General features: G+C 45.4%; 3 protein-coding genes across 3 annotated transcripts; 1 reads left to right on the top strand and 2 right to left on the bottom strand.

The window, feature by feature from the left end:
• The first annotated feature begins 203 nt into the window (after window positions 1–203).
• On the top strand, window positions 204–5,706 carry psen2 (presenilin 2). The gene is made up of 11 exons (XM_018674737.2): window positions 204–330; window positions 1,370–1,509; window positions 1,633–1,841; window positions 1,917–2,058; window positions 3,042–3,109; window positions 3,186–3,406; window positions 3,892–3,990; window positions 4,079–4,144; window positions 4,254–4,340; window positions 4,455–4,570; window positions 4,717–5,706. The coding sequence occupies exons 2-11, from the start codon at window positions 1,378–1,380 to the stop codon at window positions 4,870–4,872; spliced, it is 1,296 nt and encodes a 431-aa protein (XP_018530253.1). The 5' UTR covers window positions 204–330; window positions 1,370–1,377; the 3' UTR covers window positions 4,873–5,706.
• Window positions 5,707–5,941: 235 nt separating this feature from the next.
• Window positions 5,942–7,434, bottom strand: dpy30 (dpy-30 histone methyltransferase complex regulatory subunit). The gene is made up of 5 exons (XM_018674770.2): window positions 7,323–7,434; window positions 6,786–6,826; window positions 6,487–6,534; window positions 6,222–6,364; window positions 5,942–6,125 (listed from the first exon to the last, which is right to left on the bottom strand). The coding sequence occupies exons 1-5, from the start codon at window positions 7,330–7,332 to the stop codon at window positions 6,053–6,055; spliced, it is 315 nt and encodes a 104-aa protein (XP_018530286.1). The 5' UTR covers window positions 7,333–7,434; the 3' UTR covers window positions 5,942–6,052.
• Window positions 7,435–7,911: 477 nt separating this feature from the next.
• Window positions 7,912–14,764, bottom strand: srd5a2a (steroid-5-alpha-reductase, alpha polypeptide 2a). Its single transcript, XM_018674751.2, has 6 exons — window positions 14,626–14,764; window positions 12,707–13,021; window positions 9,766–9,929; window positions 9,416–9,517; window positions 8,871–9,021; window positions 7,912–8,416 (listed from the first exon to the last, which is right to left on the bottom strand). Exons 2-6 carry the CDS (start codon window positions 12,988–12,990, stop codon window positions 8,350–8,352), a joined length of 768 nt encoding a protein of 255 aa, XP_018530267.1. The 5' UTR covers window positions 12,991–13,021; window positions 14,626–14,764; the 3' UTR covers window positions 7,912–8,349.
• Between the last annotated feature and the right edge of the window lie 207 nt (window positions 14,765–14,971).

The following is a 14,971-nucleotide window of genomic DNA, read 5'->3' as shown; positions in this document are numbered from 1 at the left end:
GAGGAGAAGTTTTCTTTCTGTCGATTAAATGACCTGAATAAAATAAAGTTTTGCTGAGTTATTGCTGATAAATATAATCTACTCACAAAATTTCCGTTTTTATCTGTGAAATGTTTTTATTTGTTCATTATACCCTGAATACAAAACAAGTACATGCAAATAAAGATGTTTATTATGTTAAAAGTGAATCCCGGGAGAAACACCACGTGATCTGGTGACGTTGTCTGTGGTCACGTGGTGTGCCGGTCAGCTGACTGGTGTCTTCCGGGTTGTCGGTTGGTGTTTATCTTCACCTCGGCTCCGTGTTCGGTTTTCTGCAGTTGAACTCAGGTAAAGTCTTTATTTCACAGGCGTCAGGTGAAAACAGAAGCTTCACGTCACGTGAACTGAGTTCAGGTTCAGGTTCAGGTGCAGGTTCAGGTTCAGGTGAAGTTTTCTCTGAGCAAAAACTAAAGTCTGTGACCTGGAGACGAAACATGAATCACAGCAACATGGAGATGTCTGTATTACTGTCTGTATTCTGCATTCAGGTGAAGTTTCGGCGAGAGGTTGGTTTAAATCTGAAGTCTTTGTATTTACAGTTCACTCAGTCACGTGAGTTTTTCAGACGTCAAACAGTAAATGACGTCAGATTCGTTAAATGTCGTAAAAACCCGAAAAGTGTTTTTTTTTTTTTCAGGGGCGGATTTAGTGTGTTAGGGGCCAAACGGGGGGGGTATTTAATCTGTATGTGGTGGTAAATATAAAAGTTCAGTCTGGTTTGCATCAGTGACTGTATTTAAAGATGGCTGACATGGTTTTGAATACAGTCCCACAGTGATGATGTGTTTCTGTAGTCCAGTCCTGAAGTCAGCTTCAGCCTGGTTCCTCCACAGAAAATAAACAGTGAGCAGCTAAAGTTTCTGATCCTTCAGGTTTAGTTGATCAGATAATCTTCACAGATGAACACCACTGTTCTGATGTTTGAAGCCTAAATCCAATCTCCAGAAGTAAGAAGCTAATGTTAGAGTAATTTCAGTAAACGCAACTGTTCTTCAACTTATTAGCTCCAACTCCGAAGAAGAAGAAACTCAACACAGTGGCACAGAAACGCCACCACCACCCAGTGTTCTGGTGGAGGAATTACAGAGCAACAAAAACACCAACACAAGTATAAACACTCGTAGTCAGCTCTGTGTCGATCTTAAACAGGAAGTAGAAACCAGGCTTTATCGTGGAAACGTCCAAAGTAAAACCTGAGTGAAGTCTAGTTTCCTTCCTTTCCTGCTGTTTGTCTTCAGTCTGAGTGTCCTGCTCTGATGTAGGACAGGTTGGGGTTTGTTGCTGGTTGCAGTTTGGACTCTCTAACTCCTGTGGTGGTTATTTGCAGTCGGTGCCATGAACGCCTCAGACAGTGATGAGGACTTCTATAACGAGAGGACGGCGTTGGTCCCGTCAGAGAATCCAGTGGTGCCATCCTACAGACCAGACTCAGACCTCACCCCCGAAAATTGCACACCAACCAAAGTGGTAAAGTTCATGTCAGCTATCATCACTGAAAGATGTTGTTCTTTATGATGTCAGTGCGAAATGTTGTTGGTCTGATTTATTTCCTGCTGTACTGATGCTGAATGTCACCCCCTGTTGGTGCAGCCTGGGGTGAGCAGGAGGGCGGGTCCAGCTGCTCCGGATGGTGGCGGCGGCTCGGATCAGGAGGTGGACGCAGACGATGAGGAGCTGACTCTGAAGTACGGAGCGAAGCACGTCATCATGCTGTTCATCCCTGTCACCCTCTGCATGGTGGTGGTGGTTGCCACCATCAAGTCCGTCAGCTTCTACACCGAGAAGACCGACCAGCAGCTGTAGGTCCTCGCTGCGGTCGTCATGTGTCAGAGGAGTCCTTCGCTCTCAGCTAACCGCCATGTTTGTCCCCACAGGATCTACACGCCGTTCACAGAGAACACCCCGTCTGTCGGCCGCCGGCTCCTCAACTCCGTCCTCAACACCATCATCATGATCAGCGTCATCGTGGTCATGACCATCTTCTTGGTCATCCTCTACAAGTATCGCTGCTACAAGGTCAGGACCACGACTGTCTGGAACCGCTGAGAGTCACATGATCGAGGCGAAGATTTAAAAATGTAGCTCGTCAGTTAGGTCAGGTTGGGAGGAGTAGATTTAATGTAGAAGCTCTTTGGTTTAAACAAGGTCAGGAGGAGATGATAGGACCTTCTATTTAGAGGAGCAGATTAGACAGTCAGCAGTTTGAGAAAAGTATTTCCTGTCTGGGAGTTCGTAGCTACAGTCCAGAACTTTAATCAGGTTCCTGAACCTGAATCCTTCTCTGCTGAGCTCAGAGGCTTCATGTCTTCGTATTTATTTTACCCACGCTTCATTTCAATTGTTTTTCATAAAAAACAACAGGATAGATTCTAGTTTTGGTGCAGCCCTGTTAGCTGTTAGTCCTGCTAGGACTTGGTGTAGGGTTCGGCTTCACAAAATGTCCTCAGTGTTAAATCAGACAGTAACAGAATCCATTAACATTAAGTAACAGTACATCATTAAAATCAGTATCTGATGTAGATTCTGCTCCTTTGTGATTTATATCAGATTTTATAAGATTATAATTTGTTTTTTATTTTAAAGTTTGATTCTCAAAAGTAACTAGTAACTACAACTACAATATAAAAAAGTACATTTTTATAAAGCTACATCTAATGGAAATACTCAACTACAAGTACCTCAAAATTGTACTAGAGACAGTACTTGAGTAAATGTACTCAGTTACTTTCTACCACTGCCCCAAAGGACCCAGGTCAGAGAGTGAAGGTAAGACTGGAAAAAATGAACCATGAGGTTCAGAGTTCAAATACAACAGAGGGAAACTGTTCATGTCTCCACAGAGTGGATTAGTAACAGATGTGTGAAGGGATCCTCTCAGTTTGTTTGACACAGTTTAAAATGTGTGATGATTTAACGTGCAGCTGTAGTCGAACATCCTGCCACCAGGTGGCGCTGCCTCCTGAGCAGCTGTGACGTGGATTTGATGTGTTTGTGTTCAGTTCATCCACGGCTGGCTCATCCTGTCCTCCCTCATGCTGCTCTTCTGGTTCAGCTTCATGTACCTCGGGTGAGTAAAAACTTTATTTAAACTAAGTCACATCTTGTCCGTTTACTTCCTGCTGACGACTCTTCCTGTTTTCCAGCGAAGTGTTTAAGACTTACAACCTGGCCGTGGACTACCCGACAGTGGGGGTGATCATCTGGAACTTCGGGGCGGTGGGGATGATCTGTATCCACTGGAAGGGTCCGCTCCAGCTGCAGCAGGCCTACCTGATCCTGATCAGCGCCCTCATGGCCCTCGTCTTCATCAAATACCTGCCCGAATGGTCGGCATGGGTCATCCTGGGAGCCATCTCCGTCTACGGTGAGTCCAAGTCTGTACGGGTGCCTGGACGAGTCTCTGACCTCCTGTAGAGATTTAATTAGCAGGTCCATTCATAACAACACAAAGAAACGACAACTAAAACTGTCCTGTGCTTCACACTTAGGTGTCGTCTACAGGTGTGACGATACCTGGTGTAGCAGCTGACTTCCTGTTTCACAGCTCAGTGTTTCTGTCTGTAAGAAGAACAAACGGAGGGTTGTGCGAGCTGCAGTGTTGTACCGACCTCTTGATGGTTGTGATGTTGCTGTGCAGCTTCATGTTGACTGTGACAGCTGCAGACACACAAACCAGATCAGAACCAGGAGTCTGCCTCAGTTCACCTGTGACACAGACAGACAGATAACATCAGAGTCACAGTGGCAGCGTCTGTGATCATGTGACCTGATCAGCTGACGTCCACACAGGCACCAGGTGCGTTCGACTTTATGCAGTGCTGACTTGTGACGGCGTTTGTGTCGTTGCAGACCTGGTGGCCGTCCTGTCTCCTAAAGGTCCCCTCAGGATGTTGGTGGAGACGGCTCAGGAGCGCAACGAGCCCATCTTCCCCGCCCTCATCTACTCCTGTGAGTCTATCAGTCATCAGACTGTCAATAATCAGTGATCAGTTTTTCATCTGTTGTTTGTTTACTCTGTGTGTGTGTGTTGGTTCAGCTGCCATGGTGTGGACCGTGGGGATGGCGAGCCCGATGGACGCTCAGCGCTCTGAACACGGATCAGGTCCTACATCACACACAGCAGCAGAGAATCATGGGAAATGACGGGGTGGACAGAGGATGAACATCCCGACGTTTCATCCTGTTGACACTGCTGCCATTTTGTTTTTCAGACGAGGAGGCGGAGCAGAGCGGCGGGCGGGGGGAGCCTGAGCGCAGACAGCCGCGGACGTTCCCTGAGGACGACGTGGAGGAGGACAGTGAGTTCATCAGAGATCAATCAGTGAGGGCGCATCAATCAGAGCGGAGATTACAACAGTGTGTGTGTGTGTGTGTGTGTGTGTGTGTGTGTGTGTGTGTGTGTGTGTGTGTAGGGGGGGTGAAGCTCGGCCTCGGTGATTTCATCTTCTACAGCGTCCTGGTTGGAAAAGCCGCAGCGACCGGCGGAGACTGCAACACGACACTCGCCTGCTTCGTCGCCATCCTCATCGTAAGTCACCGCCATGTCCCAGAATCCTCTGCTGCTGTCAATCATAAAATAAAAAGAGTTCAGTCTGTGTGAAAAGTGCCCTGAGATGACCTCTGTCAGAAGCTACCTGTGCCTCAGGTGTGTCACCCTCTCCCTCTCTGTCTCAGGGTCTGTGTCTGACTCTGCTGCTGTTGGCCATCTTTAAGAAAGCTCTGCCAGCTCTGCCCATCTCCATCACCTTCGGCCTCGTCTTCTACTTCTCCACAGACTTCCTGGTCCAGCCCTTCATGGACAACCTGGCAGCTCATCAGTTTTATATCTGAGACAAAGCCCCGCCCACCTTCTGCTGCCGCCGCCGTCTGATGGTGTAACGCACAAAGACTACTTCCTGTACCGGTCGTCTGCCTGTCTCTGAATGTCTGTTTGTGTTTAGCAGACCACAGGAAGTGAGGTAACAGACAGAAGGGGGCTGATGGAGGAGGGTGGAGGGTGGAGGGTGGAGGGTGGGGGGGTGTTACCTGGTTGTTTCTGCTCAGGTGTGTTTCTGGATAACAGTCAGGAACAAACGTCACCTGCTAACTCACAGTTTAAAGGAAATATCCGCCTTAAATCCTGCAGCCGGTCACATGACCCAACACTCGCCGTGATGAAACCAGAAACCACCACGGCCGACTGTGATTGGCCGACTCTCCCGTCAGTCAAAACCAACATTCCTGTTTTTAACACACATGAACTCAGATGTAGTTTTAAGGTGGATTTCTTCCTGAACACGTCAGATCTCCTCCGACACTCAGCTCAGAGATTGGGGGGGTAACGATTAATTAACTGATGAAAATTAATCTGCAGTTTTTTGTTTTTTTGTTTTTTTTTCTGAACAGAAACGCACATTCACTGTTTCAAGTTTTTCTGTTTTTAAGTTAAACATCAGTTCAGTTGGGTCCTTTCAGTTTCTCCATCCTCTGATTAAATTATCAATAATTAATTAAACAAACAGCAAACCTTCTTTATGTTTATCTAACTCTAGCCTGCTGCCTGGTGGGTGGGGGGGGTATATATTTTGTAGGAGTGATTCAGGTGTAGTATTTGTTAAAGAGATATTGTTTTATTTTGTTCTGTGCAATAAAATCAAACTTCACGAGCTGAAGAACAGAAACTTTCTACTGCATTTTAGCTCTTGGTTTTGTTTTTGCAGGGAACTTCCTGTCTGGTTCGCAGAGATACTGATGTCTGCTGGTTGAATATGTGTTAACGTTGTTTTTGATGCTGCCCTTGCTGGGCGACAGTTGCTTACCGTGGCTTTAAATTTTCACGCTGTGCTAAAGTCCGCCACCGGGGGGCACCGTCTCAGTCAGAGCAGAATCATCCTTTCAGAATAAAAGCCCAAACAGCTGCTTCCCATCAACATGTTTATTCTGATAAAATAAAAAAAACAAACAGCCTAACAGTTTATGAACAACAGGAGCTGAGACAAGTTTCCACCAGATGAAATGTTTTCAGATGATTTTAATTTCTCTCTTCAAACTGGGATTTGTTCTTCAGCAGGAACGCTGCCAGGTACTCGATGGGGTTCGGAGGTCTGAGAGAGAAAAGGTTTTTTTTAAAAAAAAGATTGTTTGAGTGTTTGTAAAATTGACCTTTGACCTCAGAGCTACAGCAGCTAGAGATTTCTCACCTCTCTTTGGCGAGTACTGACAGGCCCTGCAGCAGGATCGGGACCACGGTCTGGTCCAGGTACGCCCGGGTCGGCAGCGCCTGCAGATCCACCTTCTGCTTAGAGATCTTCTCTGCGCTCGCCTTCTCGTTCTCCACCGACCTCTGAGGAGCAGCAGCAAAGCATGCTGGGAGTCAGCCCTTAATTTCTCATTATACACTCGGTGAGTGTGAGTGTGTGTGTGTGTGTGTGTGTGTGTGCGCGCGCGCGCGCGCGCGCGCTTTACCTGGATGTTGTCTGTCAGGCCGTACTCTGCGTGAGGATTTTCAGACACCTGCAGGAAGTTAAACACACAAGAAAACAATCGATACAGAACTGATAATGAAACACTGATTAAACTGAATGATCAATACTTAATATTTCAGTTTGACTCAGCAATCTGAGACGTCTGTTCGTCTCTGTCAAGACAGAAACCGCTCTGAACTGAACAGTTTCCACCTGATACGTGACTGTGGGAGGATCTTAGTAAACGTTGGACTGCTCCTTTACTGACAGCAGTCTACTGTGGACCTGTGTGTTACTCACAGGAGTGTGTCCCTCCATGGACTGATCTGCGTCTGTGTGATCTGAAGAACAAGAGACAGCTGTTTATCATGAAGCCGTATCAACACACAGATCCAGCTCACCTGTAACAGACCTTCAGCTCCTCTCACTGAATCTCTATCAGCGAGGAATCGTTAAATTAGTTACTTTTTGAACGGAGTTTGGTTCGAGCGAACTAACAGAGCGTTAAAAAAACTAGACAATCTTCGTGTTTCCGTGTTCGGTCAGAAACAGTTATTAATCAGCTCTGACGGAAACAAGTAATTCAACATTTTCACGGTTTTATTTCATCGTTAAAATCTACGTCGCGCTGCGCTGCTTTGTAAACGGCGGCAAGTTAGCTTAGCATCACGTTAACAACCTCAGTCCGGTAAATACACGTCACTAACCGGTAAACTCGGCCCGTGTGTGTTAAACCGCGTCATTAAATCTCTACATCAAACCGGAAACGCGCAGAAAAGAAACAGAAATCCGATGAAACGATGGGAAAACGTGATCAATGGTCAACAATGAACTCACCGTCCGCCATGTTTGTTGTGGATGTTTACGCAGGATATCCGACGTACGTCGATTCTGTTTTAACGTTACGGAAAAAGAGCTCTGCGTAGCTTCCGGTTTGTCAATCTGAACTTCAAAATAAAAGCAGATGAAAACGTTTTGTTAATGAAATACGACGTAAAAACAAAACTCTTCACCGCAGAGATCCAACAGAACCAGAACCAGTCAGAGGTCTTTATCTTGTTTGCATTGGTTTGTTTGCTTCGTCTTCCTCTTTAGAAAAAGCTGAATGTTTTTTTTTTAATTCCACAGAAATCACAGGAATATTCATCCGGTCTGAAGGAGGCGGAGTCTGACGGAGCTCAGGTGTGAACCCTCTCACCTGTCTGCCGCCTCGTGAGTTCCCTCCTCTTCTTTATAACTTACTGTTATGGTTTAAGTTGCAGTGATCATGGTTGTGTTACACTGGATAACATCCGTGTGAAGTCACTGCTCAGACCTGCTGCACCTGTTCACACCAGCCCATTCACAAACACTGAAATAAGAATCTCTTCTTTTATTTTAATGCACAATATTCATCAAATATACATGATAGATAGATAGACAGATAGATAGACAGATAGATACTTTATTAATCCGCACAGGAAATTCACAGTTCCAGCAGCATCAACAGACTTAGACATGAAAAAGTTTAGATAATATACATGTAAAACCCAGTAAGATGAGACTAAAGCTGATCAGTTGATTAATTGATTAGTCAGTTGACAGAAAGGTAAACTAGTTGCTTAAGTATCTGTTATGATGAAGATTTGCTGCTTCTCTTAAATTAAAATAAAGAGTCGTGGTGAGGTTGATCTGTCAGTTCTGGTTCCTCAGAGAACGTTTCCTCCATTTAACTTTTACTGAAGTGACAGTTCCAATGCAGAACCGTGTAATGGAGTATTTTCACTCCAGTCAAGGATCTGGATACTTCATGTCTTTCTTCATTCATGTGTCAGCTGTGCTGTGATGAGGCTGATGGACGTGTAACGGTTTGTCTCTCCTGTCGTCACAGGATGAAAGGAATCAGAGCTTTCCTGGAGCGAGGGTAATCCTCAAACCTCTGCAGGTAGTCTCTGCAACACAGAGAGGAGATCCTGAGGTTAAACAAGAGCTGTTTTTCAACCTGGATCTTATTCTCCATGTCTGTGGGTGTAAATGATTGTTAGGAACAGGGTTAGGGTTTGTCCACGACAAATTACGTCCTCTAAAGTTCTTGTTTTTGCCACATTCCTATAGAGATAGAGTTTTTTTTAGATTCTTTTAGTGTAACCAGAAACATCTCTATATATCACTACCAGACTCCATTGACAAAAACAGGGATTTTACTGGGAGCTTTACTAGGACATGTGGGAGCTTTTCTGTGTTACTGTGTGGTACTTTTACTTCAGTAAAGTATCTGATTACTTATTCTTCCAGCACTGAAAGTCACACAGTAACACAAACACACTAACAGATGGAGGCAGTGGTATTCCAGCAGCTCCCAATAAAATTCCTGTTTTTGTAAGTGGAGTCTGGTTAGTCAGATACCTGTGGTGCTGGTAGGCCCTGGGACCGATGGAGCAGACTGTGAAGAAGGCGAAGGCGAAGGTTGGTAAAGACCACACCGCCACAGCGTAACCACACCACTCCACGATCTCCCCAAAGAAGTTTGCACCAGACACAAACTCAAACATCCCCCCTGAAAACAAAGGTCCAAGAATCAGAGACACCAAATCCAGCACAGACTCAGCTGATCAACAGGGAACTGCTGACCCTGTTCACAAATCACTGGTATGATTCTTTACAGTGGATCTGCTGCAGGCCAGGATCTGATGTGGGTCAGGATCTGGTGTGAATCAGGCTCTAATGTGGATCAGGATCTGGTGTGGGTCTGGATCTAATGTGGGTCAGGATCTGGTGTGGGTCTGGATCTAATGTGGGTCAGGATCTGGTGTGAGTCAGGATCTAATGTGGGTCTGGATCTAATGTGGGTCAGGATCTGGTGTGGGTCAGGATCTAATGTGGGTCAGGATCTGGTGTGAGTCAGGATCTAATGTGGGTCAGGATCTGGTGTGGGTCAGGATCTGTCATACCTCGGGGGATCCTGTAGATGATCTCTCCAGGTTTTCTCAGGCTGCGCAGGATGTGGTCACTGTGGATGTTGATGATCATACCAACAGCAAACAGAAGGAAACCTGCAGACAACAGGACGTTACAGGTGATCACACACTCGGAGCTCATCAGGTCACCTGTATGAACCTTTATACACCTGTATACACCTGTATGTACCTGTATGTATCTGTATACACCTGTATGTACCTGTATGCACCTGTACGTTATTCAGTTACTGATGGAGCTGCGTTTGTCTCTGTTTTGACGAAGGTGTAGAAACATGATGATGGTTGTGTTTCCAGGTGATCTGGTGGACGCTGGTGTGACCCACCTGCAGCCAGGCGAGCGTGCTCCGGCCAGGTGTGTTCAAACTGGGCACAGTGCAGCAGGTGGTGTCCCTGCAAGAAGCCGTTGAGCGAGCAGAAGATGGCGGCACAGACAATGATTACCAGGGGGACGGGTCGTCCTCTGGTCAGGAGGGCGTAGATAAAACTCCTGGAAAACAGATTCAACATGGCCGCCTGTAACCAGACACCATCTATTGTTTGTACCAGCTGAAGGTCACTGACAGTCGCCACGGTGACTGGGTACAGTCATGGTGGATGGACACACTGTTGTTGTCAGAAAGAGTTACAGCGTGTTCCTGCTGCTCAGTTAACAGACGCGGTTTTTCCACTTGTGTTTGTGGTGTTAATCAGTGAGCTGCAGACGTGTTTAGCACTGAACAGGCTGAAATTCAAAAACTCATTCTGATATTTTAGATATTAATCATACAACAGATGAATGAGTACAGCACATTTTAGATGAGCTGCAGGTGAGACCAGGTGAGACCAGGTGAGACCGCAACTGCAAACTCAGAAATTCTGACTTCCAAGTACAACTGGAACACAGCATAGAACTAACAGGTCCCAGGACATATATCATGCTAATAGACTGAGGCTAAAGCTAACAGGTCCCAGGTAAAGAGTCATCATCCTGACCAGTTGATGGTCCATGTGAAAGACATAAAGAAAAGTTTTGTTCTTGTGTTTCAGTGTACAGGTTGTGTTACGTGTTGCCTTTAGGTGTTTGTGGCCTGTTCTCTGTCGCTCTGTTGCACCTCCTTCCTCTCCTCCTCCTCTGCAGCACCTGAGTGCAGGTGTTTCTCAGGGAGGAGGAGGATGTGTTGTGTTGCTGAGTTTTGTTGTTTTAGTTGAAACATCAGGTGGTTCAGTTATTCATCTTTTTGTTTGATTAAGGTTAGTTCCTTTACAGGACACACTGGGAGTGATGGTGACGCCCTTTCATCTTTTGTTTCTTTTGGCCACGATATTCAGCCTCTTAAGTTACAGTATGAACTTTGGTAAACAAAGTTGGGGCTTAGCTATTATATTTCAGTCTGGCATCCACAGACGTCTTTGTGTTCTTTCCTTAGCGAGTGGGAACAGCTTTGTTAGTTCCTGTGCTGTAAATTAAACATGTGCCCTGTTATTTTGATTCTGTCTCTCTCTCAGGTAACGTTAGCTTCAACTGGAGTGTAAAAAACCACAAATTAAGATAAGAACAGCCATGCTAACGTACAGCCTGAACTCTGATAGCAGCCAGGAGCGACACCCACACAGTGAATGTTCCTGAACAGGGTCTTTTCTAAAAACCTGGACGCTCACAAACCAATGAAGTTAGCTCTTGATATGCTAATTCTTATCTTTTGGAAGCAATACAACAGGAGATAAACTGGTTAGCATGCTGATTGAGAACTGAAGTTAACAAGGCACCACTGCCCTTCAGGTTGTTGGCATGTTATCATGACCTGGGACCTAATGTTAGCAGTTAGCGTCAGATAAACACGCTTCAGTCAAAGTGTTCATACCCAGAGTATCTCTGTGATTCCCCGTAAAGATTAACAGTCCTTATACATCCATGGTTTCAGGTCTTTGTGCTAAGCTAAGCTAACAGCTGCTAGCTGTAGCTTCAGAGTTACTGCACAGACATGGGAGTGGGATCCGTCTGAACACTTTGGTTTATACCGTTTAGACCGACTGCTCTACATCTCATTTTTACATTAACAAATTTAAATACATTGATTTGTTAAAGAATGAATAAACTGGCTGCGTTTGGTGTTTTCACCCTGAAAAATACTGAATCATCCTGTAGCTGGAAACTAAAAACATGTTCCACTTTGAACCACTCTTTCCTTTTTTTCCTCTTTCTCTCCCATTAATCACTTACTAAACAAGTTAATTCAGTGTGAATCTGTGGGAGATTGTGTAAGAACAAATGGTAACACTTAGCCAGGGTATTACAGCTCCAGCTCTGGTTCTGGTTCTGGTTCTCTCGTGTGTTCACTGGAACATCTGAAACCAGCTGAGTGGTTGTTAAAGTTCCTGTATCAGTTTCTACCTGATGAAAGCTTCATCAAACAAAGAGCATCTGTTCCTCTCAGTGGAGTTTTATTCCACTGTCATTAACTTGTTAGGTTCTTTATGTGAGTCTGTCCATCTGAAAACTGTAGGACTTCAGGTCCTTCAGTCTGTATGTGAATGATCCACCTGACATGAACCATGTAAAACCAGGTGCAGGAGGAAATACTCTGTGTACAGATTACATAAGAACTACTGAGACTTCTACTGGAACAGGAAGTCAACTGGAAGTAGAAAAACAAGTTCTGCATTTCATGTTTTATTTGAGGAGAAGTTTGGACACTCACGTAATATACAGTTCAGCATATTTATACTTATTTATAACAATGCCATACAGAGTCCGTTCACCCTTAATTCTATTCTATTTATATTCTTTTGCTATTCTATTTACATTCTGTGTCGTTTGCTAACTGTCCTGCATACTGCCCTGTCTTTCCTTCACAAACTGTTGTTGTACTGCCCTGTGTGATGTGTTCTGTCTGTATTTGCTGCTGGAAACGTAATTTCCCCGAAGGAGTCATCCCAAAGGGATCAATAAAGTCCGTCTAAGTCTTATCAGAAGCACCGACTGTTCATCAGTTTTCTGTCGGAGCTGCTGAAGGTGGAGCTCCATGTCAGTGAGTAACTTTACATCCGAGTAATAGAAGTACAGAGTAACTAACGCTGTCTGAAAAAACGGAGCAGTAAACGCTGCATTATTGAGCTGAGACAGTAAGAAACAGGATTTCATCAGAGTTTAACAGATGTTTCCATGTTGTCTTGTTGTGTTGTTGTCTGCAGTAACACCAAAGACAGAGGAGCAGATTCCGCTGTCGCATTAAACTTCCTACATCAAGTCAAACCTCAAACGTATCACATGAATAAACCTCTGACCTGTGGAAGTAGTGCAGCATGAAGGTGCAGAGCAGCAGCGTCGTCCCGGTCCCGGTCCCGGCTCCGGTGTCCGGCCCGTCGGTGAGCAGCAGCAGCAACAGCGGCAGCAGGAAGGCCGGGACTTCCTGCAGGAACCAGGCCAACCGGGCCGGACAGCAGCGGCCCTCCGCCGGCACGTAGCGGCCGTACTGCGTGTGGCGCCGGGTCTGGTGCCACAGGTAGACCACGCCCCCGGAGACCAGAGCCCAGCTCAGGTAGGAAATCGAGTCCTCCCGGCACCGCATCTGGCCGCTGCTGATCGGCTCCACTCGGAGACTGGGGACGCACCCAGTGGAGACACAGGACAGAACCTGGTTAATTTATTATATTAATGTTTAATCATTGAAATGATCTGTTCTCAGATCAGTTTTTAATCCTCTGACTTTAATGTTCAGTTCATTAGAACGACCACTGAAAGATGGACAGATTCAGTTAAAGGATCCTGAACACGAGAGAGAGAGAGAGAGAGAGAGAGAGAGGAGGAGGAGAGAGAGAGAGAGAGAGAGAGAGGGGAGGAGGAGAGAGAGAGAGAGAGAGAGAGAGGGGAGGAGGAGGAGAGAGAGGAGGAGGAGGAGGAGGAGGAGAGAGAGAGAGAGAGAGAGAGAGGGGAGGAGGAGGAGGAGAGAGAGAGAGATTGTTGAGATTCCAGGTGTTCCACAGCAGCAGGTTTGTTCTTGCATTAAAACCACACCACTGAGATTATTCCAGGAATTCATGTTCCTCTGACTCGGACTGAACTCATCACATTCATCAATTAAAAACAAAACCTAATCAACCGTGTGTGTGTGTGTGTGTGTGTGTCAGTGATAAACACACACCTCTCTCAGGTCATGAACTCAGTCATCACCACAAAAACACGACGCCTCTTGTCCACTTGTTGTTGTCTGTGGGCGCTAAATGCTGCCCCCTGCTGGTCTGGGATCAGCAGTGCTGCAGGCAGCAGCTTCATGTGAAGCTGCTCTCTGTGCTGTTTATTCCTCTCTTTAACCTCAGACGTCTGGAGGCAGAAATCACAATCATAGACGTTTATATTCTTTTGATTCGTGTTGTGGTGCAGTCTAGACATGTCCGCGCCACAACAGGATCACATGACCTCAGGGTGGTGACGATCATGTCTCCTCTGTTTTAGAATATTTTTTTAATGATTGAATTCTGACACAGCAGACCGGCTCAGACATTAATAACAGTGAAACCATGAACTGCACAATCATCTGTTTTCTATGGTTAAACACAGCAGAGTCAAATCCATCATATTATCTGTATATTATCATATAATCCAGATTATCAACTCTTTCTTTCTGTCCTAGTTCATTTTAGTGTGTTTACTGACACCTGCTGGTCTGTTGTTGTACTAACTCATCATTCATTCCCACACAGTGCAGCCCGGTGTTTACAGGAGATGTAAATGTGTTGTGTACTGACTGTAGATGTTCAGATGTAAATATGATATTTTAGTTCTTTAAACCTGTCTGAGCACAGTCTGTTCTTCTTTAACACAAAGATCGGATTTAAAATTTGACTTTATTTTTAAGGATTTTTTGATGTGTTGTTTAATTCATCGTCTTTGGGTCGTTTTCTTTGTCCTTCTCTGATTCTCTCTCTCCTTCAGTGTGCTGAGATAAATGAATCCTGTCTGTTAATCTGAGCTCTGATGTTCAGATCTGAGATCAGATTCATAGACTCTGGTTCCTCAGTGAGCAGCTGATATATGATCAGTTATTATTTAAATTAATTAAGCTAAGACAGTCCTTCACTGTGGTGGTTTCAGTCTGAATTCAAACTCCACAAAAAAATAAAGAGATTAATCAACAGAGTGAAGACAGTGATACGACAGAATCAACACAAAAACAAACAAACAAACAATAATAATTAGAACAAACCTGAAAGGATTAGTGAACCAACAGAGGTGGATAGAAAATGGTTCAGGTTCTTTAATGAATGGATTGATCCAGATCAGTCTTACTCTGTTTCTCTACACATCCAGCCTTTATTCTTTCCACAGAGGGGACTCTTATTGTGAAGGGCTCAGGTGTTGTCGCCCCCTGTCGGCGGCTCGGGGTAACAGCAGAGTCTCTTCCTCCTCCTCCTCCTCCTCCTCCTCCAGCAGCAGCTCCGCTCTGTGTCTATTCCCGGAGAGAGACCGCCTCCATTTTACCACCGACACCCGGCGGAGGAGCAGCGGCCCGCAGCGGACTAAGCTGCCGGTGGAGGGACACACTCCTGCGG

This window comes from Lates calcarifer, linkage group LG5, assembly GCF_001640805.2.
Source record: "Lates calcarifer isolate ASB-BC8 linkage group LG5, TLL_Latcal_v3, whole genome shotgun sequence".
In the NCBI taxonomy this organism is placed as follows: domain Eukaryota; kingdom Metazoa; phylum Chordata; class Actinopteri; family Centropomidae; genus Lates; species Lates calcarifer.
This window is presented reverse-complemented; position numbering and strand designations above follow the sequence as displayed.

Coding starts and splice junctions, on each gene's coding strand:
- dpy30 (XM_018674770.2), bottom strand. Junction 6,535..6,785: donor CCATGGAGGGACACACTCCT/GTGAGTAACACA, acceptor AACTTCCTGCAG/GTGTCTGAAAATCCTCACGC. Junction 6,365..6,486: donor GCCTGACAGACAACATCCAG/GTAAAGCGCGCG, acceptor GCTGCTCCTCAG/AGGTCGGTGGAGAACGAGAA.
- psen2 (XM_018674737.2), top strand. CDS start 1,378: ATGAACGCCTCAGACAGTGATGAGGACTTCTATAACGAGAGGACGGCG. Junction 2,059..3,041: donor ACAAGTATCGCTGCTACAAG/GTCAGGACCACG, acceptor GTTTGTGTTCAG/TTCATCCACGGCTGGCTCAT. Junction 3,991..4,078: donor CCCCGCCCTCATCTACTCCT/GTGAGTCTATCA, acceptor GTGTTGGTTCAG/CTGCCATGGTGTGGACCGTG.
- srd5a2a (XM_018674751.2), bottom strand. CDS start 12,990: ATGCGGTGCCGGGAGGACTCGATTTCCTACCTGAGCTGGGCTCTGGTC. Junction 9,022..9,415: donor CATCTACAGGATCCCCCGAG/GTATGACAGATC, acceptor CTTTGTTTTCAG/GGGGGATGTTTGAGTTTGTG. Junction 8,417..8,870: donor AGGGCCTACCAGCACCACAG/GTATCTGACTAA, acceptor TCTGTGTTGCAG/AGACTACCTGCAGAGGTTTG.